The 25,564-nt window shown below is 37.7% G+C and overlaps 1 protein-coding gene across 8 annotated transcripts in view; it reads right to left on the reverse strand.

Moving 5' to 3' along the window:
- CAPS2 (calcyphosine 2) overlaps positions 1-23,719 on the reverse strand; it is a 30,443-nt gene extending 6,724 nt beyond the window's left edge. The window contains exons 1-14 of one of the 8 annotated variants that reach the window (XM_054055962.1): positions 23,581-23,719; positions 22,340-22,446; positions 20,451-20,497; positions 18,819-18,864; positions 18,584-18,691; positions 17,748-17,789; positions 13,837-13,956; positions 10,215-10,282; positions 7,783-7,902; positions 6,330-6,404; positions 5,374-5,469; positions 5,173-5,266; positions 3,188-3,303; positions 145-221 (exon numbers count right to left, since the gene is read on the reverse strand). In XM_054055962.1, the coding sequence (XP_053911937.1) occupies positions 145-221; positions 3,188-3,303; positions 5,173-5,266; positions 5,374-5,469; positions 6,330-6,404; positions 7,783-7,902; positions 10,215-10,282; positions 13,837-13,956; positions 17,748-17,789; positions 18,584-18,691; positions 18,819-18,864; positions 20,451-20,497; positions 22,340-22,417 (1,087 nt within the window). In that variant the 5' untranslated portion in view covers positions 22,418-22,446; positions 23,581-23,719. The other 7 variants (XM_054055963.1, XM_054055964.1, XM_054055965.1 and 4 more) reach the window with 7 other exon arrangements.
- Between the last annotated feature and the right edge of the window lie 1,845 nt (positions 23,720-25,564).

Raw genomic sequence — 25,564 nt, forward strand, 5'->3', positions numbered from 1 at the left:
TAAAGATAAAGATAAAGATAAAGATAAAGATAAAGATAAAGATAAAGATGATAAAGATAAAGATAAAGATAAAGATAAAGATAAAGATAAAGATAAAGATAAAGATAAAGAAATTAAATTAAATAGATTCTGGTAGAAACAGACCTTGAATCTTCTTGAAAGCTTCATTGTCATCAATCACTCGCTTGGAACACTCTTGCTTTAATTCCATAGAAGAAGCTCTATAGTAATAAAAAATCACGTTGATTGGTGAAATTACATGTAATATTACTGAATTCAAAACAGCTGTAGTAAAAAAAAAATATTGAACTTTATAAGCATAATACCCAATTGCCTGATGGCACACAAAAAGTCCTCGCCAAAGAGCTGCAGAGATGCAGGAATTGCTTTCTGACAATATTCCATTAGCAGCTCCTCTAATAATTCATTGATCATGAATAATTCCCCCTGCGCATAAAATCTCCAGAAACTTATTTTAAGACAGTCCTAATCTTCAGCTCAGGCCAATGAAAGAGTTTCTTAAAGCAACTACATCTAGCTACCCATAGGAAAATAACATGAAGTAGCTACATATCTCCTTTTAGAAGAGAAATAGCAAAGGCGTAGACCAAAAGCTGAATCAGCTCTTCTTAGGTGGGATCTAGGAATCATGGTTAAATTTTGTGTTTTGTCTGGCAAGTTCCCTTCTGAGAAAGGTTTTCCAGAAGCCCCCATCAGAAATTATCATAAAGATTTATTTTAAAATACTGTGGAAAAACCTATTGGAATTAAAAAGAAAAAGCCCTATAATTATTTTAATCAGAATAGGAAAGCAAATGGAAAAAGCACTACTGTCAATTTTGAGCTGCTTGCTCATGAGTGCTTTTGCCATGGAGAAGTACTTCTTTTGCTTTCTGAGGCCAACAACTTACCTCTCTGATGTCTATTAAGACTTCTCATCTCCACTTTGGGTACCTCCCATTATGAACTCCCTGAAAGCTTGCATATATGTAATGACCTAAACTGGAAAGGCAACAACCGCCTACAGAGGACAGCATACTCTCTCTAAAACACATGTAAAAGAAAAGATTCATGGCTTGTGGCAGCAGGGCATAGCTGCTCCTGAGAACCTGCAGTAGACCTTTTGGACTGTACCTGAGCAGGATTCTTTACAAACACAGTAACAGGAGTAAGAGGACTCAGTTCAAGAGTTTTGCACCAGAGAATACTGAGCTCAATAACACTCCTATTCAGGGGAAAGAGACAGACTTCACAATCTGAAATTTAGACGCTAATGGAAAGAACACAGAGAGACAGAGAGTATAAAAAAGAAACAATCTGTTCCACCACAGGTAGCAGAAAATCCAAAATTATAACCCAGCAAGCAAGTCTTATTTCTGGAGACTTCAAGATAACTCTGGATCAACTCCAAATTTCACAGGTATAAGGTTAGCAACAAATGAAAGAAAAAGCTGTTTACCAGAATGATAGGCCTCCGAGATGTAAAATGTCTTACATAAGCTATCTGAAACTAAACTATATTGTGTTCTATTTTACGGAAACCTTGCAGAGAGGGAACAATTAGCACTAAGCAATATACAATTGCATATTTGTATATCCAATTATATTTGAATTTACTGGTTTGTGTGGTGTTAGCTCACTAGCTCACTGTAGCTCCTTTGCAGAGCTTTCAGCATAAAGGGACCTTGAAGTGAACATTACTGAATCTGAGAACAAGTTTCATGTGTCTAAGCACTTGCAGAAAGAAAAATAATAGTCAGTTGAGTTGTGCTAACAAAAGCAGTCTTTAGATACTGAATGTATTTAATTGAGATCCTGTTATTCCTGCTCCTAGTTAAGAAGCGATTAAAGCATCTGATATATGAAGAGAGGTTGTAAGAGCTGGAACTGCCTAGCCCGGAGAAGGCTTGAGGGATCTTACCAGTGTGTATAAATACCTGACAGGAGGGAGTAGAGAAGATTGAGACAGGCTCTGCTCCGTGGAGCCCAGTGACAGGGCAAGAGGCAGTGGGCACAAACTGAAACGCAGGAGGTTCCTTTGAACATCAGGAACTGTACTGTGGAGGTGATCAAACACTGGAATAGGCTGCCCAGGGAGGTTGCAGAGTCTCTGTCCTTGGACATGTTTAAAACCCAACTAGATGCAGCTCTGAGCAACCTACTTTAGTAAACCTTACTCCTAGCAGGGAGGTTGGACTACAGACCCTCTTGAGGTCTCTTTCTATGATTCCATGATTTTATGAAAATTTCTACCTTGTAACATCTGCTATTGGCTAACACTTCTCACCAAATTTTGAGTAATCAAACTCTGACATTTCCAGTGCTGTTGAGTAGCTTCTGTGTTCAGGTAACACAGCAGTGTGATAAATTTTATTCCAAGATTTTATTTTATTTCATATTTTATATATATATATATATAATTTTATTTTATTTTAGGAATGAGTATACTTACAATAAAAGTCAGAAATCCCAGACAAAGATGCTTCACTCCCTAGACAGTTTACTTCTGTATAGATAGTAGATGAGAATATTATCTTCAAAAATAATGCATACTCAACATTTAACTATCCACCTAACTATTTCCATTTTTCAAACTACGGAACAACATAATTTAATAAAACCTATTTTGAAAGAATAAGTGTAGAAATCCTGCCCCAGTGCCTGAAGTCTTCAACATGTGGCAAGATCTGGAAGCACGAAGGTAGAGAGAGAGGAAGGAAAAAGACAATGAAAAAGAAAAAACAGAAAGAGAAACCACTAATACTTCTCCTGCCTGTGTTCAAACACTTGCATTATGATGACTGATAAGTTTTTGACGTGCTTCACAAAAGATTCAATAATTACAACATTGGTGACGAAAAAGTATTTTCCCTCCAAAGCAGTATTTTAGTTCATCACATAAGAAAATTTCAGTGTATGAGTTGTATATAAAACTGTCTGACTTCAAACAAAGCAAAAAAGACAGTTTCATGATTTAATTAATTCTTCTTCTAAAATTACTCCTTTTCAGTCTAGGAAGTAACTAAACTACAGAACATCCACTAACATCTATTACTAACTTCTCCTACATACAGATAGTTTGTTTTTTTAGCAGTATAAGTAATAAGATATTAGAAGTTGTGACTAAAAAATCTTTTTTTTCTTAAGGAAGGAAAAAGTAATTTGAAAAACAGTTAGCTACACTTACTTTAGAAAATCCATATCTACTTCATCAATACTTATCACACGAAGGGTAAGAACAGGTTTCTGCTTAACACTTTCTGGAAGGTTATGATCAACACTTCGGAAAGTTAGGTTAGCTCCCTGTTGGTAAAGCATTAAAAGATTTAAAAATAGGTCAAGTATTTTGTAAAATACATTCTGCAAGACTTTAAAGAAGTACAATTGTTAAAAGCCTTGGTATGAAATGATGAAAAAGTGTAAATACAGTCAGCTAATTTTCTTAACAGAACCTTTCTAGTACTAAAAAAACCAGCTGCAGGCTCCAAGATGACATATTTTCCTCTATGTAGAGATTTCTCTAGTAAGTAGGCCCACTGTTGCCTGATCTACTGCTGAGAAACATGACACTACAGATTGCTGCTCCTTCAATCAGGCTCTACTTTTATATTTTCCTTCTCCCTTCATCCTTATGGGATCCAAAACTCACTGGATCACAGAAGAGCGTCACAGAAGGTTTGACGTTGATTCCATGAGTAAAGTTCTCTCAGACTAGAAAAAAACCTCCACAGTTATTTTCAGTTACCTAAAATCGTACTTGAAATAAACAAACAGCTGAGAAGTAGTCTTCTCAAAGTTCGGATCATTCCTGCAATGATTCACCATAATGTTATTCTTTAAAATTGCTAGATTTCACTAATAAATTTTGGATAAAAACATGTTACTACTATCACTGAATTCTATTAATGATTATAGTCTCTTCTGAGCATTACAAATACTCTTTCCCTCCAAGCTGGGGACAGAGGACACAGCTCACATATTCCGCAAATATTTTGGTTTTGGAAAAGAGGGAAGGGAAGAAAAAGGAAAGCAGGGAACTAAAAGCAAATAATGCCGAGAACAATCAAGAAAGCAGTAGTTCAAACTGTAATATCTGTGCAGGCTTGGGTTATAAAACCTCCAAAACTCATAAATTAGAAGGAGACAGAGACACTGGTTATTGTGGAAGTGTCTCAACCATTTGGACTTTGTGAGAGATTTGTATATCCTAGTGTCAGTGCAGAAACTCAGATTGCAGATACAGAGATTCACAGATAGAAAGTCAACCCAAAGAGCTACCGAACTTGGTAACTTCCTTATTCAGAACACATTCTCATTTGCAGGTTGCAAAGATGCACATGACAATAAAAAAAATAATTAAAAAAAAAAAAGAAACCTCTGAAAAATAGCTTCAACCTCCACTCCATAAAGTAGCCACATGTAAACAATTAGGATTAGGCATATGACTTGACAAAACACACTAAAAACTAATGTTGTCTTTCTTTACTTTCAATTCTTGCATTCAAACATGGATTTTGCGCTAAAGTGAAGATTTGCAGAAGGATGTGAATAACTCAGTGAAAACACTCTGTACTTGAAAAATTGCTCAAGTATTTATAAACCACGGACACTTAACCTAACACAGAGGTACCGCAGTACAGAAGATTCAATACAATATCTAGTCACTAATCACATTAGATTGTAGATGAAGTTTATGATCGTTTTAAGAGATCTCTCTAAAAGGCTGTTGGTAAACGTTTTCAAACTTTACGTTAAAAGGAATTAACTTACAATTTCCTCATGTATTAAAAAAATATTTAATCACTGCCACGTGTCAAAAATGCCGCAGATTTTGCAAAGATTATTAATTTTTAACAAGTACTTTGCTCTACTTCATCATCCGGACTCTTCTTCCCAAGCTGTTCGTTTTGCCTTCATATAGGTCGACACTGTCTGCAGTCTTGTGCCCTCTAGTGGGAGAATTACAAACTACAGCTTATTCTGAAGCCAAAATTTTAATCTCTAAAACATGGGACAGCAAAATAATCCAGACTCCCGAAAATATTTAATTAAAAATTTTTACTGAAGGGAAAGACTTCCAGATGTAGCTTGGATCACAATTTTCAACTCAAACATCTAAATATTGCTTCCAAATCATCCACGAAATTGATTTACATTTAACAAAATACTTACAACATAGAAGTCACTAAGATCATAAGCTTTTCCCTTCTTTTTCCCACGCTGATGTTGATAAACTCCTTTCTGAATGAAAGGCAAGGCATTTGTTCTGTGAAATAATTCAAAACTGATATTAAAACAATTGCATTTGTTTAAGTTTCTTAGATACAGTGGAAGACGTTTTCTAAAACCTTCATACAAAGTAATTTTTCGTACCTATTTTTTCCAAACTGTCGAAATTCGTAGACAGTGAGGGATTTGTCACATGCAAAAAAAATTCCAATCAACTCTCTACAAGCATCATGACCATTTCTAGAAGGAAAATTGAAAAGCACATTTTTGGGTTTGCATATATATAAATACAATTCAACCTAAACATAAATAACATTTCTATTTTGTAATATGTATTTTATTTCCAGTGTTGCTTATTGTACAATCTTTCTCTTTGGAAGAGGTATTGGACTATTTTCTCTAAACCACCATCAAATTCAACTTCTGGATTTGGGCACATATTTTAGTGCAATATTCCATTCTCCATAATATTAAAACACCTTTCAAAGCTTCATGTCTTAATTTATCAATTTAATTTTCGTTCATTAACTCAAGGATTATTTACATCATTCCTTATTGTAAATGAAGGTATGTGGCCGAATCCTCAGCTACATCTAACAAGTATACAGCTCACAGTTTCAGAAAAGCACCACTTTTAGAGCTGAAGCAGATGTTTATGCCAGTGCTACTCAAGTCAGAACAGTTTCAAAGATGCCCCAAACCTGTGAGTTTAATACATAAGGAGCTACAAACAAGACACAAAGCCGTCTTTCAATCCATGGTGGTCGCCACACTCTAAGACAAGGCTAAAATAATTTTTAATCAACTGAGATGCAACAGCTAAGAGCACTATTTTACACAGACCCTGCACAAACTGCCCTGGACAGAGCTATGGATAGAATGATAACATAATGTTACTCAGGCATCTTAACACTGAACAATGGGAATGTAAAGCCACTATCCATCAGCTCTACCAAAATTTGTATTATACATATTACACCCAGTACTGTTTTCTAAACATACGGAACAGAAAAGTTTGGTGCAATTTATTATTTCAAGAGGCTAAAGATCATCATTCATAAATCCATAGAATTGAAAACCTTCACAGAAATGGTGATTACCTCGATATAATCCTACTAGCAAAGCACAGCTTGTTAGAGAGCATGGTTTCAGTTAATCCTGATTTGGTCCTTACTCTGTGAAAACAATGCAGCATGTTAATGATACCTATATGTTCATAGAGAAATGTTACATAAAAATCAACTGTTTCAGAACAGCAAAAAAGTGTGAAACAGGGTATCCTTGGCAACTGGCTGAGGAGATGATCCCTCATAGTTGAATCAGAAAGCAATGCACAATTGCAATATGGAAGATGCTTTGTAATTATATAACATGAGAGTACATTTACAGAAGGCACAGACAAGAATGGGATATTTTGTTTACATACACTTATGTCAAGAACTAGACCTCTACTGTTCACCATACATTGGCCAATCAAAGCATTTTCTTGCAAAAATACCCAGGTTGGGGCTTATTTACCACCTAGATATTTTATATTGGTCATATTACTAGTTCCAGAAACAGATGTGTTGATGTGATGGATGCAAGAGACTGAAACTGGTTTTATTGTCTTTTTTTATATTTTTTTAAGAATACAAAGATGGCATTTGTTGAGAAAGATTTTAGAGCAGGAAATTAAAATGCACAAAGCAGAAATGTTTGCCAACATTTGATAGGACTAGGGGCAATGGGTATAAACTGAAGAGGGGCAGATTTAGACTAGACACAAGGAAGAATTTCTTCACTATGCATGTGGTGAGGCACTGGAACAGGTTGCCCAGGGAAGCTGTCCCTGCCCCATGGGAAGATGTCCCTGCCCATGTCAGGGGGGTTGGAGCTAGATGATCTCTAAGGTCCCTTCCAACACAAACTATTCTATGATTCCATGTTGAGAAAGATTAACAGAACAAAACTCAGACATACAGGTTAATGTTATGGAGCACAATGTTTTCTCAGTTTTACTTAAGCTCTTGAAGTTACTATTTCAATGCTCACTGGCCAGGAATGACTCTGAAATGCCAATACTGTTATATATTGCATTAAAAATCAAAACATGAAAGAAAAGCATGATTATATCGTAAAGATCTACACTGGCATTTACAGATGCATATTTATGCAATTTTATGCACCTCAGGATAGGAATCTCTAAAAGGATATAACAAGATTGGAAGCATTCAGCAGCTCAATACATAACAAGATTGGACACATTCAGGAGCTCAGTACAGGTTGGCAAAACTCTATGATAAACAATATCAATATAAGCTTAAGAATATTCTCCCAGGTTTTATAAATTCTATGAATCAATCATCCTTATACACAGAGAACACATGTAAAAAGGTCCCACTAGGTAATTTTACGCATGAGAGGCTTCACATGAAGCAGGTGGATCCAAGCCAGAAATAATGCATCTGGAAAGGCAAATAGACTTTGCAGAGCTCAAAATAATATAAAAATATGGCAAATATAGCAGAAAATGTATTTATTTTAAAAAATTACTGCTAGAGAAAAACTTACTGTGTTTCATGCAGCGTTCTTTTTCTAAAACGCACTGGTGCTGCCCCAAGTCCCAGAAGTCCGTGAGCTCCCTTGTAAACATCAACATGTGTGGATTGCTCTGGGTCACTTATAACAGCTCTGAACAAAAACAATAGGGGGAAGTCCTCTGACTATTAGGAAGTTTGAATTTCAGTTCTTATATGTTATTACTCAGGAAAGAAAACACCCGAGAATAACACAGCAATAAAATCTTGGAATTATCTGTTAAGCTTGCATAAATTTGCGGGCTTATTTTTTTTGTTTGGTTTTACAAATTCTGAAGTCTACTACTCAAAATCAAATATACACAATAATATCCTTGTAGTGTACTAATATAGTAGTAACTTTACAGGCATATACGTATTATTTTATGTATATATAAAATAAATCTTAAGATTTTGAAGGGTTCTTTTTCCTCATTTCCACTATTTCTGTGGAATAGTCCATCATTGATTTACTTTATCCATGGCTGCCTCCTAAGCCAATGACAACAGTTACTAGTACTAGACAGTGACATCATTCAACAAAAACATTGGCACTTCCTCTCTCAAAACACTGACAACACAGTCTATCAGATCTCAAAGTCCTGTCAAGCAGACAAGAAACAGATGAACTGGTTTCCAAATATTTTTATATTCTCTCTATCAGTTTAACAAGTAAATCAAAGAAAAGACCATTTAAAAATATATTAGATTCTTTTCATGTTATTAAATGGTTCATAATCAGAAGGAAAAAACAATTTTGCATGGCTAATATAGTTTTATAAACTTGCTCTCTGATCTACGCAGATCCATCTTTGCACACATCAGTTACACTGATATAACTGCAAGATTTGCTCTATTTAAAAAAAAAAATGAAACACCTTTGTGTTTCCTTTAATTATTTTTTTTTCCTGCAAAAGTTTTGAGCTTATCTTCCCCAATTAACATTCTGCTCTCTTCATACCAATTTGTTTGGCAGTACTGGCACAGATATATATTTGGAACATATACAGGGAGATTTTTTTAAATTAAAAGTTCATCCTGATGTAGCTGCAGCACCACTGAATATTGTTTTGACGCTGTGAAGGGAAGACTATAGACTAGGAAAAGGAACAAATGGAAAAATTAAGGCAAAGTAGCTGAAGGAAGTTAAGCACAGAATTAACATCCATGATCCAAGATGCACAAATCAATAATTCAACATCAGTAGGACTGAAACACTTTGATAAAACCAGTACATTTTTCAAATAATTTCTGTAATCTTCTGCTTTATGTACTTCTTTGTTGAGATATGACACGGGACAAGCATTTCTTTGAAAAGTGGGGATTTCTGCACTGAATACTTCCTATTTTTAAACCTGCTATGATGTCACTTGGAGTTTAACGTTGCATTTCATGAAAATCTTGTTTCCTTCAGGCAACTTTCTTGATACCTCAGCTTTTAAATAGTGTATTAATAGACTTTTAAACAATAAAGGTCATTTAAGCTGCAGTTGGAACAGAAACAAAGAAAAAATAAAATGGTGAAGTGCAACAACATTTCAACCTCCAAGTCCAAAGATCTGATGGGCTATACAGATGACTATGGAGATTGTAAACTAAGCACAGTGCAATACACTATACACATATCCACAGATTAAATTTAGCAAGTGCAAGGTAACATGAAACTATATTAAACTAGCTTGCACCATTCTATATTGCCATAACCAGTCAACTCGGATAAAGCTCTGAATTATTAAGACACGTTTAAAAATGAGAACAAGTTTATGGGAATAACAGCAAGGAAAAAAGCTTTTACTATACTGATATTTACCTGTGAGTTTCTTTTTAACCCCTTAACATATAAACATATGTAGACACATAACATTGCTTTCTACACAGAAGCAATGCATTCTCAGAGATAAAGGCATAAGAAGTTAGAAGAGCCTTCCTGTACAACCCTGAGGAACTTGATTTACCATTATGCCTTCTTTTCCTGCCTGCCCCACACCGGTATAATACTCCTTTACCCCTGAGGGATGTTGTATGAATATTAACAAAGGAGTATTAATAGAGCTAAGATTATTATAAAAGTGAATAAATACTGAAGAAGTGTAACTTGTAACAACAGACATTCATATATCTTGCTGAGGTGCAAGAGGGTTATTTTTGAGGCCTAGTGCTATTTTAAAGCCCTTAAATCAAGCTGAAGTATCAAATGAAAAATTATTCTCAGAAAACAAATGAACTGACACATAGCACTTTAAACTGAACTTACTTTTCATTTAAGGAATTTTTGCAAATAATAACTACTTAAGACTGCATAAGACTTGGGATGAGATGATAAAAACATCTCTTAGGCAAAAAAAAGCCACACGGTCACAGATCCAAATTATTCTGTAGGGAAAGTAGAAATTTCACATTATAAATGTGAATGTTAAATTCACTTACCTAGATAAGTGATCCAGCATCACTTGTTCTACTACAGCCTGTTTCTTCCTCTCAGCAGCAACATCGTCCTGTAATAAAAAAACTGACTGAGGTCAAATGAAATATATAACACCACATACTTCAAATAATAAATAAACCTTTAAGATTGTCTTCAGAGGTCACAATCTTACCAATTTCACAATTAATTCTTTTTTTCTCCATCTTTGTAAATAGAGTTCTATTTGCATAATAAATAGATAAATGAATATTCTCTGCTACACGCTCAAATTGTTCATGCATCTTACTTGTCAAAAAATATGACAACTCTAGTATTTCTGTTGACAGGCAGCATCCTTATCTCTGTGTTGCTTCCAATAAATTCTGTAAGTACAATAGAGCTGGTGGAAACTCACAATATTCCAGGTTTCATGGTTGACACAGATTCCAACTCAGAGAATGAAACTTTTCCTCCAGCAATATTTAGTCAATAAATTCTTTTAAGACTTAGTCTCAACACATAATTTTTATTTGCTGCATGCCGCAAAAAATTTCTGCTGAGACAGGACAATCTGAAAAACCTTTCATGATAGATCATCCTAAGGGGGAAGGGGATTTAACATGATTATCTTATTATTTTTATTAGAGTAACATTAACCACAATCTCGTGCCAATCAATGTAAAGTGCTAAGGTGATCATTGTTTGTTTCATAGAAAGAGAAAACAAAGCACAAGAGGATGTCCCTGGACATCAGGGAGGCCACTGGCAGCAAGCAGGTCCCAGGGTCTCTTTTCATTTTATCTTCCAGATTTCTGAACTTTTCACTGCACTTAAATTTTACTTTTCTAGCACAAAAATATTTTTTAATATATGAGAAAACAAAGATTATTGTTACTGAGAGGGTTTGTGCAACCATATTGACATCTGTGTAGGTATTCTGTAACTGAAGAATTAAGATATTTTACCGATTGATTATGTTTTCCACAAAATTCTTGTGTTCAAGCCAAATTTTAGATAGGTCAAGCCTTCCCATGGCTGAAGAACTGGAAGTTGATTCCTAGACCCCAGGTAACTCTAAGGCATAATCTCTAATACCACAGAGAAATTATGGATATAATTTACAACCATCAAGTAAACACTGATTAGTGTTACCTGAAAAAACAAACAAACAAAAAAAAAAAAACCCAAACACAACAAATAAATAATGGAATGTGAGATCAGCTGGTGTTTATTCTGAACTGATTTTAAGCCTTAAAAGATTTCTGAATTATAGATGATAGGAGGCTTTTTAGTTTGCTTTCATATTTCATTTTTGCACCTGTCAGAACTACAGATGCTTTATTCCAAGTTACTTAATCTTTTCCCATTAACTGTTGCAACAGATATGTTAAATGGCATTATGTAAAGGAGGACACAGTAACCGTACAGAGCAGTGTTTGTTAAAACACAACAAATTCCATGGACCCCAGCTTATAGAGCCAAATCAGCTACCATATTGAAAAAAAATATGATTTTTAAAAAAAGAAATCTTATTACTTGAATTTCAGTTGAATACTAGGTCACTAAATATACTCTTCTGTGGCACACCTTCCATTCAGCTCTTAGACAAAAGCTCTACTATTGATTTACGACATTACTGAGGCAAATATTGGACTTGCAGCAGCTCCAACTGGCTAAGCAGTAGTAACTGTATAGCATCTATTAGCTATATAGCTATTACACATGTACTTTAATTTGTCTTGAATAAGGAAACTCGCATCCCAAACTACAGAAAAATTAAGAGAAATTCTACTTTAACATTAGAGATTTTGGTAATGATTACAGTACAAGGAGGTTTGGACATTGTGTATTCTTAAGTAAGTTTTTAAAGCACCTTAAAATCAAATATCTACAATTGAGGCAATGTATTCTTAATGGAATTAATATGTATGCAGTTGCTACTTCCAATTTTTTCCCTTATTCCTACCACCATCAGAAGCTTGAACCTGAAAAACCTAAGAGATGCTCCTAGAAAAAGCAGCCAGCCTGTGCAGCCATGAGTGCTAATCAATAATAAAAGGGGTTCTAAGGGTCCCCTTGACACATTGTGCAGACACCAGCGGGATTCCTTTTAAAGCATACTGGCTGCAGTGTACCTGTTATTTTGTGGTCCTGCGCTGCTTCTTTTCTCAGTGTTTCCAGCATTGGGTATTTACTCTAATGATACTTGAATTTTTTTTTCCATTATCTTCACACTATACTTGAATTTTTAAATTTACTCTTAAAATAACAAACAGAAAGTTCAAGTTCTTCATAAAAGTACCTTTTAAAAGATTTTATCATGAAAATGAATAGTGACCTCAGTAGTGCCATATTCACATTCACTTTAATGAGTCTAGTAATCAAATGTGTGTTTGCAATGATGCAAAATTCAGTGCATAGTGATGAGGAAACAAAATAATTAAAATTATTTACTTTTACAATCTCATAAAATTTCTCATGGATTCCATGAGAAGGTTAGAATGCTAACCTTGTTCAACTATACCCTCAAAAAAAACAGTTATGAAAGCCATCACTCTGCATACACAAATGCCGAATCATGCAATATCAAATCAAGGCTTAGTTTTAGATGGGCAATATTCCTAGTCTTCAGTCCTAAAAAGTGTTAAAATTGTGTCTGTGTAAGAAATTAAAGAAACTTATTGGGTACATCCATATAACAAAAGTTTTAATTCCCCTCTACACACGCCATACATGTTTCCAGTTTTCAGGGCTTCCTCCTTCCCAAGGTCAATAGGGATGAGAGGAACCCGGAAAGGATTTGACGGAAAATCAGAGTGGAAGCAACTGAAAAGGGAGGCAAAGGGATCTTGGGTTTGTTTAGTTTGCAAAAGCAACAGCTATAAGGCTTTCTGAAAACATCCTACGACGAAAAGGAACTTACTTACAAAGATGACAGAACAAAATGTTTTTGACAGTGGCCAACAGTACAACATGAGGCCAAGGTTATAAACTGAGTCTTCGGAGGCTTGGTATGGGTAATAAGAACTTCTTCACAAGGAGAGCAATGTATCACAAGATGTTGCCCAGAGATGCTGTAGAGCTCCATGCTTGGAGCTTGAGGACTCAGACAAAGCCATGGTTGACTCAATCTAATACCCACAGTAGAGCCTATACTGTTTACAAAGCCAGTTCTCATCTCATCCTCCATTTCAGGAGTTAATGATGGAAAACAGCATGTTTATTCTAGAAACAAGGGAGAGTAAGAGCTGATGGAATCATGGAACCCATGGATCATGGAATACAAGATCAGGTGCAAGCTACAGACCAGAGGAAATGTAACACTATACTCAGGTTCACACAACTCACTCTGCTAATCTTAGTTGTATGTATATATTTGTATTTACTGTTCATAATAAGCATTCTCATTTATATACATTATCGCATAAAATACAAGCATTGCATATAAGATTAAAAAAAAAACGTTCACTGGATCGCTTAGTTCAGCTCTCATTGAAACAAATGTTTGAACTGCCATGATTTCAATGGGTGGAATGGATTATGTACTAGGAGCAAATCACCAAAGACCTAATTTCTGTTGAACATCTGGGAAGTCATTCTACAATTCCAGACAGTTAACAGCATAATACCAGCCAAAATACTTACAGCTTCTTTCCTTATATTGTGCCGCATATTATAGGGCTCACTTGTGTAGCATCGTTGAAGAAGAGCTTTCTCATCAAAAGCAGCAAGATCATCATCATGTCCATCTTCAAGCTGTGTACCCTGTACAAAAAAATACATTTTTCATAAATCAAATTTAATTAATTTTATTGAAAAAAAATCCACCACACATTTCCCTCAAAATTTTATTAAAAAGCATTCTTTTCTTCTTTACTTTTTCTAATTAACATGAAGTGGAAGAAGTAGACACTTTAAAAAATAATTTTTTAAGCCTAGCTTTCTAGAGAAGGTGAACTCACAAACCTTTCTTCCTAGTCTTTCCTTACAGTTTTCGAATACTTACCATCTTTCAGCCATATAGAAACCAAAATAAAACACCAACTCTCAAAAATAAAAGCTTTGTGAAAAATCAGCAGCAAGTCAGAGAAGGTAGACTGTTAGTAACTCTCTGAAGAAGACAAAAGCTCATCCTTTCTCTGTTCTGCTCAAGAACAGCCAAGAGAAAGCAGTGAATATGCCATCATTTGTATAGCTCAAAATTCACCATTGCAGACATGCTGCTTCTTGACCAGGAAAGGAGTTACAGTCTGGAGAGGGAACAGCCAAAGCCTACTGTTGAACACATTCTAACAGACTTGCAATTTAGCTCGGGGGTATTACGGAAATATGTCCTACATGAAGGTTATGAAGAAAACTGACAAAGGAGACTGTGCTTACAGAAGTCAAGAAAGGGGGAACATGGAAAACAACTCAAAGGAGCAGCTTCTTCTATAGGGCTGGATGTAATCTGCCTTAGGGTACTGAGGAAGCTGATTGAAGAGCTCACCAAGCCACTTTCAATCATATATCAGCATTCCTAGTTAAATGGGAAGGTCCTAGTTAACTGGAGGTGGACAGACATGATGCCCATCTACAAGAAAGGGCAAAAGGAGGACACAGGGAATTACAGTCCTTTGAGTCCAACCTTGGTACCAGGGAAGGTATGGAACAGATCATCTTGAGTACTACCACTTGTCATGACAGGGCAACCAGGTGATCAGGCCCAGTCAGCATAGGTTTATGAAAGGCAGGTCCTGATTGACTAGCCTGATGTCCTGCGACAAAGCGATCCACTTAGTGGATGACGGAAGGGTTGTGGATGTTGTCTACCTAGACTTTAGTAAAGACTTTGACACTGGTTTCCACAACTATTTTCCTTGAGAAACCAGCTGCTTATGGCTTGGATGGGTGTACTTTTCATCAGGTAAAACTGGCCACATGGACGGGCCCAAAGAGTTCTGGTGAACAGAGCTAAATCCAGTTATGCCCAGTCACAGGCAGTGTTCTTCAGGGCTCAGTGTTGAGGCTGGTTCTGTTTAATGTCTTTATCAATGATCTGGATAAGGGGATCAAGTGCACCCTCAGTAACTTTGCAGACGACACCAATTTGTGCAGGAGTGTTGATCTGCTTGAGGGAAGGAAGGTTCTACAGAGGGACCTGGACAGGCTGAATAGATGGGCCAGTTGTACAAGGTTCAACAAAGCAAAGTGCCAAGTCTTGCACTCGGGCCATAAAAACTCCATGTAGCACTACAGGCTTGGGTAAGACTGGCTGGAAATCTCCCTGGCGGAAAAGAACCTGGGACTGTTTGTGCACTACTGCAGGCCATGAGCTGGCAGTATGCCCAAGTGGCAAAGGCAGCCGTTAGCACCCTGGCTTGTAACAGAAGCAGTGTGGCCAGCAGGACTAGGGAAGCAATTGTCCCCCTGTAGTCAGGACTAGTGAGACCACTACTCAGACACTGCGTTCAGTTTTGGGCACCTCACTACAGAAAGACCTTGAAGGGCTGGAGTGCGCCCAAAGAAGAACAACGAAGCTGGTGAACGGTCCGTAAAACAAGTCCTGTTAGAAGCAGACGAGGGAACTGGGGATGTATTATCTGGAGAAAGGATGGTGAGGGGAGACCTTACCACTCTCTATAACTATCTCAAAGGATGTTGTAGTGAGGTGTTGGCCTCTTTTCCCAAGTAACACGTGATAGGACAAGAGGAAAGGGCCTTAGGTTTCACAATAGGAGATTTAGATTAGATATTAGGAAAGATTTCTTCACTGAAAGGGTTATCAGGCATAGGAACAGGCTGAGTCACCATCCTGGAGGTCTTCAGAAAACGTGTAGATGTGGCGCTTGGGAACACAGTTTAGTGGGTGGACTTCGCAGTTTCAGGTTTACAGGTGGACCTAATGATCTTAAAGCTCTTTTCCATCCTAAATAATTCTATGTTTCTATGATTCTTTTCAGAGAACAAAAATTATTACAAATTCCACTAATCAGATAAAATAGTGTCTTGATATCTAAAGAGGTTTTGATTTATTAATTTAATCAATTAGTGATAATGTCTAACACAGAAAATTGCTCTAACAGTCATTATATAAAAATCTGTCATAAAAACTGACACAGACAGCTTCCAGTTCTTAAAAGGGCAGTCTTCTCTTTCAAAAGAGGATCCACATCCTTTCACTGGTTAATTCCTGAATTATAAGACTATATTTAAATTATTCTTCCAAAAGTGATCTATTTGGGAATGATTTACTTACACAGTCCATTGTTGAAGAAGCTGGAATCTATCTTGCTAAAGAAATGCTCAGCAAGGGCACCAGAAGCAAGAAATGCAGAAATAAAGGCCGCTTAGAGGAATACATTAAAATATTTCAGAACTGCTCGAAAATATCCTACACACACACAGAAGTTGTATAAAAAAAATAAAGAGAGAGAAAGAGCAAAAGAGAGTAAGTGAACAGAAGATGCATTCCCACACATTCAGCACTTCAGTGTTTGAGACATAATGAAGGCAGAAAGGAAGCTACAAGAGATAAAGAAAAGCAGAGAAGGGAGAAAGACCCTGAGAAACAGATAAAGCCATACTAATGTTCTGTTAGCCTTCCTGCAGCTAGATAGAATTATATGTATGAATTTTATATTTTAAAATAATGGTAAAGCAAGAGGTAAAAAGAGTATAGCAACTCAAGTATGTTTGCGCTGGACACTTACAATGCATCACAGAGCAAAATAACCTACCCATGGTCACATGCTTACAGCTGCACTGTAAGACATTCATGAATACCAATTTTGAGCTTATATTCTTAGAAGCAGTGGACCCTAGCCCGTTGTTTAGAAAAATACTTAACCTTTTCAGTTTTCATTTAAATGTGGGGGTTTTTTTCCAAGTTGAGAGAGCATTCAGTAATACAGAGAAATGTATAAAATTATGATCTTGGCAGATTCATCTTGAGCTCCACTCAATTTGGAGTAATGCCATACAAGATGCTACAGTATTCGTATCAAGGGGCCCAGGTTACATACAAGTTAATTAATAATTGCTTTTCCCTCTAGCTACGCTTGTTTTAAACACATTAATTAAAGTATTGCTTTAGTTTACATAAGTTAATATTTTTAATTACTGGATTTTTAAAAAGCATTTTTTTGCATTCTTTCAAAAAGAGATAACACTGATAAGTCCCGACATTTCCTGCACCATAACCAAATAGAAATGTATTACTGGTAGTAAGATTTTTACCGTGATATATGGTGCACTATTATGACAGAAAATAACCATGTAGGTAGAAATTTTCCTGAACTAGTTAATAGCTCTATATATCTCATCTTTCAAATACATAGAAGAACAAACAGAAGACTAGTGTTTGCAGTACGTCAGCATTTTCCCTTCAATTATCACATTTGAAACATTCAAAATATCGATGGAATGAGAGCAGATTAAAAACTGTCTCTCTGAGAAGCTGGTTCCTGTCATACAAAAGTTAAACCACATATACATTTTCAGACCATATACTATAGTACTCTATCACTGAACTGCTAATATTATTTTGTCAGTCTATATTTTTTCATCTATTTTACCTGCGTTTTCTTCTGACAAGACTTTCTAGACACCTGTTTAAACTAAAGGAAAAAAAATTAAGTATATATCAATGATCAAGTAAAAAACTGTCATGCTCATTTTTTCAAATTTAATTCAGATGCAAGACTTCAAAGCAAAACTCTTCCTGCTTCAGTGAATTGTAATAACTGCACAATTAAATTCATTCTTGTAATCATTACAATGGTTATTGATCCTGAACAGTGGTGTACTGTGCTATAAACCAGGATGTTAACATCTGGACTACTAATTTTACTTACAAAGCCCCTAAGGTCAGCTATGATTAAGTTTCTTAGTCATCGAGAGAAAAAGAATGCTCATACGTCATTAGGAAATCTTAACAATAAAAGTGCTCTGAAAAATTGAAGTTAACTCCAAAGTTAAAGTCATGGTTCTACTTCAAAGGCAAGAGACTTAAGAAAAACCCTATGAAATGGCTGCATGTAACTCTAAAAGTTTCCTTTTCAACAAAAGTAACTATTCTGCCATAGAAACAATACTTACCAGTAGCAAACTTGGGTTTTATATTCCATGATACACTTACTGACTACTATGGCTCTTATCTTTATTATTCCTTTAAGTTCCACTTTGTTTAGAAAGATAAACAAAAGTTACACGCTACCTCAAAAGTATTACATTTTCCAGTTGCTTTGACACTGTTAATAAAGCTAGCTATTATTATTTTGGACCAATAGCACTTGGAGATATGAGATTAACAAAAAGAAACAAAGAGGACTTGTATAATAAAGCTAAGTATACTTTTCTAAATTACTGCTAGAGGAACATATTTTAAAGATATTTGTAGTGACAGACTGACCTCTTGAGCCTGATGGTGCTGTGCATACGGCGTTTGTAATGATGTTCTGCGATCTAGATGGCATGTATAAGGATGACTTTCGGTGTATGGTATGTAAGAGTCCCCATCCTAAAATTACAGAGAAAATAAAAAGATAAGCAATCGTAATTGCTTTATATCCAGAGTGATATTTTTATAAACTCCTGCAACATATGAATTCTAAAAACTATTCAAGACAGAATTAATTTATAATTACCTCTCCATCAGAATCTTCCAGCCTTCCTAGATCTAGGCTTGGCACCCTGCAGGAAGTTGAAACAATTTTAATAGCAATACATTCTTTTTTAATTATAGCAAAAGCAAACTGCTTATTAGTTATTATTAGCTCCTTCACAAAAACTTCCCTGCTCTGAACAGTTCCACTACAACTGGAGACGGCTTACTTAGCAAATCTCTATTATTCCCTCTTGCTTCATGAAGCTCAGGAATTGGCTACTGAGCTTTTCCTCTCCCCCAGTTGCAGAGCACACTGGCAGTCCCGAAGGGCCCCTGCAGGACCCTTCTTCACTCGCAGCAAGGGCATCCAGGCTTCTCCTCACTCCCTAAAAGGAGCTGCTGCAAGAAGAACATAAATCAGGGTTTCCTTATTCCTATCTTCTGCAGTAGGTCTGCGTCAACACCCCTCTATCATCTGTCACCACAGAGGCAATAGGGAAGCTATAGCTCCTTGGGATGCAAACCTTCAAAAGTTTTCGGTAGAGATTAACACAGCAGAAGTCAATTATAGTTCAGCATTTTATTCTGCTTAAAGAAATTAAAAAAACCTCCAATTCATCAAAGCATCTCTGTGCATTCTGACTTTGCTCCAGGTATACTCTTCTCAGAATAAGAAAGTTCCTTTATTTCTAGTCTTTTTTCATTAGAGAATGACTGACAGTACATAGAAATGGAAGTTCTTTGACTTCCATATAGACAATCCAAGGTAACAGTCACACATACTTTTAGCCTGGAGAAGAGGAGGCTGAGGGGAGACCTTATTGCTCTCTACAACTACCTGAAAGGAGGTTGTGGAGAGGAGGGAGCTGGCCTCTTCTCCCAAGCGAAAGAGGACAGGACAAGGGGGAATGGCCTGAAGCTCTGCCAGGGGAGGTTCAGGCTGGATATCAGAAAAAAATTCTTCACAGAAAGAGTCATCGGGCACTGGAATAGGCTGCCCAGGAGGTGGTCGAGTCACCTTCCCTGGAGGTGTTTAAGGAACGGGTGGATGAAGTGCTTAGGGACATGGTTTAAGGGAGTGCTAGGAATGGTTGGACTCGATGACCCAGTGGGTCCTTTCGAACCTGGTGATTCTATGATTCCATGATACTTGTATGATAATGTAGAAAGATGCATTGGCTATACAGTACTTTAGTAAACAAAAAACCCTGAGGTAACAAATATGGTTCTTGGAAGAGCAGATGTCGCTTATCTGTTGAAGTCACTATAAGTTTTTAAGTTTTATAAGCACTGTACAAAACTTGCTATTGCTTGTACACTCCTTCACAAGGAGTAATTTGTAATTTTTACTGTAATACTTGCAAAGACGGCCAACAGCTAAAAAATGGTTTTCTCTTTCTGCAGATTATTATATTAAAAATATTCGAGAAAGACTAGATAAAAGTATGAAAGCTCTGAGAACAACCCTACTGTTAAGCTCAACCAAATGTAAACCAACTTAACTCCAATGTAAATAATGCATCAAATATTCTACTCTAAATATAAATCATAGAAAACAAACATATGATGATGAATTTCATGGAACACTGAGTTGCATATCAATGCAAATGCAAATGCATTGTGTTAATAATGCACAATTAAACAAACTGATCAGAAACAGAAGCACACTCACTCTGGTGGGCGAGGACCACGAGAAGCCCGTGTATCTGGTCTCCAGCCCTAAAAGAACGACACATTATTACCTGCCTACAGGGATCAGGATTAAAATGCATAGTTCTCTCTTTCAACTTCCCCAGGAATATTTAAAATCAATTTCCCAAAGTATCTGTCTGACATATTTGACCAAGATACCACTAAAAAAAAGGACAAACCAAAAACTTTTCAGTGAAATTTGATTGATATGGATCATGAGACTAAAAGACTGAATATTCATCATGACAGAAAGATTTCCAGCCATTAAGAATACAGATAGCATCCACAACAGCTATTAATAATGCATTAAAAATAATCCATGTTCCTGAGACTTTGTACAGTCACTACTCTGGGGGAGCTGCTGCAGCCCCCAAAGAAGCCCTGATACTTGCTGCAACTGCATCATCTGAGCTTCAGTATTAGCAGCACACAATGACGACTAGTAGTTTATTTTATATGGCCGGGTAGCACCCAGATGTCCAAAGTCAACAGAGTAAGAACATAACAAGAAGATTTGAACCAGAGCTCCATGTACCCTACTATGGCTTTCTAAAAAGAACCAACAGCAAAACCCTAGAGAAGACAGTATGTGACTGGGGCAAGCACAGCATAACAATTTCCCCAACTGGCCTCCCAGTCTGGAAAATTGTGGATGCTTTGAACCGGGGCCAGCACCTTTGTTTTCCCCCTCTTCAGCCCAGAGCTCTCAGCATCACAGCCCGAACGGAGCAGACATTGAATTTCAGGCAGTGCCTTTTAATGATTTGAGAGCAGCTGCAAAACTGTAACTCCTTTCCTGCCACATATCCTGGCAGCCTGCTCCTGAAAAAGAGGTTCAGAGTTAATAAACACTACCCTCAGTGCCTTCAAAAAAAGGGTATTCAGGTTTGTAAAAAAGAAGACAACAAAGTTTCTCTCCAGGAAGGTTGCACATAATAAACACCACCACCTTGTGGTCAAATATGTAAAAAACGTTAAGAGATGTAACACTATTTTGTCTTACTCTTAAGACTAAATGCAATTGGTTAAATCACAGCTGTATAATTTTTCTGTACTATTTCAACTGGGAGAAGACAAAGAATATACCACATTCTAGATGTTAAAGTCTTAATGTAATTCCTTTTCCAAAAATCATTGAATCGGGAAGAAAGCAAGCATAAAGCATCCTGAAGACTGTCCATATTTACAATTTCAACCAAATTTTAATTTATGATTTATTTCTGCAAGCCACCAGAATCAGATAGACTAGGAAGTCTAGATTTGGAAACTGAGGGGCCTGAGAAAAAGAAGGAGAAAGGGCATGAGGGATTAGAGAAAAACAGGCAGTTCTTTTCTTCTACAACTTATACTAAATGTCCCAAATACTGTTGTTGCATACCATTATCATTCTGAAAAGATTGGCTAAAAGGTAACATTATAAAATCGATGTGTTGCCCTTTTCATTCCAAATCAAACAAAAAGAGAACACAGCAACTTGGCAGTCAAACTCCAAGAATTCCTAACGTGTCATCCAACAAATAAGGAAGTTAAATGGGTGCTTGGGGGTTGAGGGAAGATTACCAATTAAGTTTACTTCATGGGCACAAAGTCCATGGCATCTGTGAGAAAAATCAACTGCTATTAAATATATTAATATTTACTCTAGCTATAATAAAAACAATGGTCCTCAGAATCAAAGATCGTATTTGTACTGATCAGGCTCTCAAAAGTTAGCCTGAAAGTTTCTGCTACAGTGATCTTGTGAGGATTGCACACCTGACATGTCTCAAATGTAGAAATGTAAAAGCCTTCTCAAATACAATTAAAATATTTGTTAAACATCAAAGGAAGGAAGGAAGGAAAACAACCACAAGCTTTCCATTAACATACCTGGTGTTTCTCCCCCTTCAGTGACAGCTGAGTCTGCCTCTGAGGGGATGCAGCAACTCCTTTAACTTCGAAATCCATGCAGATTTAATGACAGCCTTTAGAATAAACTGACAAACAAAAAAAAAAGGCTACTGAGAAAATCATGTATTTTTTATGCAAGTACATCTGCAAATAAATATTATTGCAAGAGAAAGAATATGTCCATCACCAACAATGTGGGCATTGTCTTCAACAAGGTATGAAATATCGCTGGCTTTCCTTTCCAGCCACGTTTTAACTTCAGTCTTTCCTCACTAATGCTTAACCAGATTCATGTCCAAATTTACATCTTTGCCTCAAGTTTATCTCCCTCTCTCCCTTACGTTTTTCTTAATAGTTTCTTATACCAGCATTACTGATTTGCTACCCCTTGACAATATCAAACCTGCTTTTATTCTTCCCTTAGAGCCGCAGCCTGGCTCTCAACTGCACCGTGCCTTGGGAAGACTTGGAAGCATTCTCAGGAAGACTTGAGGACCTTCCTGGCTCACAACTGGCCTCCAACAGCTCCAGAGCGAGGTTTTATCAGTATGCCATCTCTTGCACCACAGGCTCCTCCTTCCACTCAGCCAGTTTGGAATCAAAAGCTTGTTACTTAAGTCCTAGAAATGAAACACTCCATTTTCAACTCACTATCCACAGAAGCTGACCCTGTTCCTACCTGCTGAGCAGGTTTTAACTCCCAGGTGTCTTTTCCTTGGAATATATAGTATACTTCCAAGTATACTTTCCATGGCCAGCCTGCCAGCTACGTGCCTCTCCTCAGGGGCTTTAAACAGAAGAGCTGCTGCCTCCACACCACCTCAAGCCTCTTACAGAAGCTTAGCATCCTCCCAAATACAGGTGCAGGGAGAAGAGAGCACTGTTGCATTCAATGCTTAGCACGCTGAAATATCTGTATCACAAACAACAGTGCTATCAGGGAGAAATAAATTTTACGGGAAAGCCTGTCTTTTCCCAGGAATGCGGTGGGGCTGGCTGAGAACCTGGGAGAGGCCCGAGAGCAGGGGAAAAGCAGGGGAAAGGCAGGGGAAGGGAAAGGCAGGGGAAGGGAAAAGCAGGGGAAGGGAAAGGCAGGGGAAGGGAAAGGCAGGGGAAGGGAAAGGCAGGGGAAGGGGAAAGGGAAAAGGAAAAGGGAAAAGGAAAAGGGAAAAGGGGAAGGGGACCCAGGGCAGCCCCAGCTGGCCCCGCAGGGCTCTCACCAAAGGTCTCCCCGCAGCACAGCACTCCCACGCAGGGCTGCCGGAAAGGACCCGCCCCGATGCGTCTCCATGGCGAGCGCCCCGCCCCAGCCCTGCGCTGCCCGGAGCCGCCAATCGCAGGCGGGTCCCGCAGGAGCGCTCGGCACTGGAGGGGGGCTGGAGCGGGTGCGGAGGGGGCTACAAGGACGATCAGGAGGGTGGAGCACCTCCCGCACGAGGATAGGCTGAGGGTTGGGGTTGTTCAGCCTGAGGAAGATAAGGCTCCGAGATGTTAGAGCAGCTCCCAGTGCTCAAAGAGGGCTGCAGGAAGGCTGGGGAGGAGCTCTTGATCAGGGAATACAAGGATAGGACTGGGGGGTAACAGGTTTAAACTGAAAGAGGGGAGACTTAGATTAAATATCATGGAAGAAATGTTTGCCTCTGAGCGTGGTGAGGCGCTGGAACAGGTTGCCCAGAGAAGTCCTGGATGCCCCATCCCTGGAGGTGTTCGAGGTCGGGCTGGATGAGGCTTTGAGCAACCTGACCTAGCGGGAGGGGGGGGATTCGAACTGTATGATCCTTAAGTTCCCTTCCAGCCCAAACCATTGTGTGATTCTGTGATTCTGTACTCCTCCTAAAGAAATGCCCTCCTCGGGGCTGCGTGCCGGGCCCAGGAGGGGACAGCGGGGCACAGCCACTGCCTGTCCCAGGCGCTCTGCCGTTCCGCAGCTTTGTGTGCTCAGTTGTCCCATGCAGCAAAGGGCTCACGGTGCCTGTTTGCAGCCCTGGGTCATAAATGCAGCAATCGCCCCAAAGCAGCTGACAGCCTTAGGACAAAGGCTTCAAGTAGCAGCAGCATCCAGAGACCGGTGGCGCAGGAATGCCACAGCAGTGATGATTCAAACACAGTGAAATCCTGCGAGTTAGAAGGTCACCAGCAACAGAGGCAGTGCCTGGAAGGTAGCAATGCTGACCTGCAGCCAAGCTGGCTCACAGCAGAGCGAGCGATGGAGCCATAAACAGCAAACACCATGGCAGTGCTGCACACTTCGTTCCCATTCCTTCATTCCCTCTGATGAAAGGCCCTGAGGTTAGTTTTGGTTGTATTTAATTAGCCTTATTAGTCATCACAGAGGATAGCTCCTCTGCAATTTTAACAGTTCCAGTTGTCCCGAATGACCAGGCCCATGTAAAGTTATTTTTAAAACTCGAATTGTATCCAAGTACCAGTTCTGATTCATCCATTCTATCTCAGGAAAAAAAATCTGTTAACTCTTGAGAAACCCTGGCTTTTTGGTCTATCCGTTTTCTAAAGTTAGGCAAAATCTCACATTACTGTAAAACTAATACACTTGACACTAAGGATCTATTTCTGGATGCTGCTACATCCAAGCCTGTGCAATCCATTTTTAGAACCAAAGACATATCATGTTTCTACACAAGAATGAACAATTCATTCCATTTCAGTGACTGGCACAGTAATAGTTTTGGTGCCTTCTACTACAGTACACTCCGTCCATAGAAACAAATCCACATTATTTTCCTGTAAGAACAAAGATGGCAAAAGAGTTCAGGCACTACAACTTAAAAGCCATGCAACTATAAAACAGAAAATTTGGCAGCATTGTACTGTCAGATCTACCTCTAATGTAATTCTTGTCATTAAAGGGTGGCAGTTCCACAGGCAAGTGCATTAAGTGAACAAAAAAGTAATAGAAAATAAAGGTATGGGCAAAAATGAATCCGGCAAAGGAAAAAAATGCTTTTCTTGACACTGACCTAAAAAAGCCACTATAAAGTTAACATAATGCATTGAAAAAGGAAACCTCCAAACCCCACAGTTCTTGAATAGCAATACATGTTAATACCAATGTAAGACAAAGTGTATTACAATTAATCAAAAGGCCAGATTCTACAGTATTAAAATATACTGTAGGGATATAATATATATATATTATATTATATATATTATATATTTTATATATATATCCTACAGGGATATATA

Source organism: Cuculus canorus, chromosome 1 (genome assembly GCF_017976375.1).
Source record: "Cuculus canorus isolate bCucCan1 chromosome 1, bCucCan1.pri, whole genome shotgun sequence".
NCBI classification, from domain to species: domain Eukaryota; kingdom Metazoa; phylum Chordata; class Aves; order Cuculiformes; family Cuculidae; genus Cuculus; species Cuculus canorus.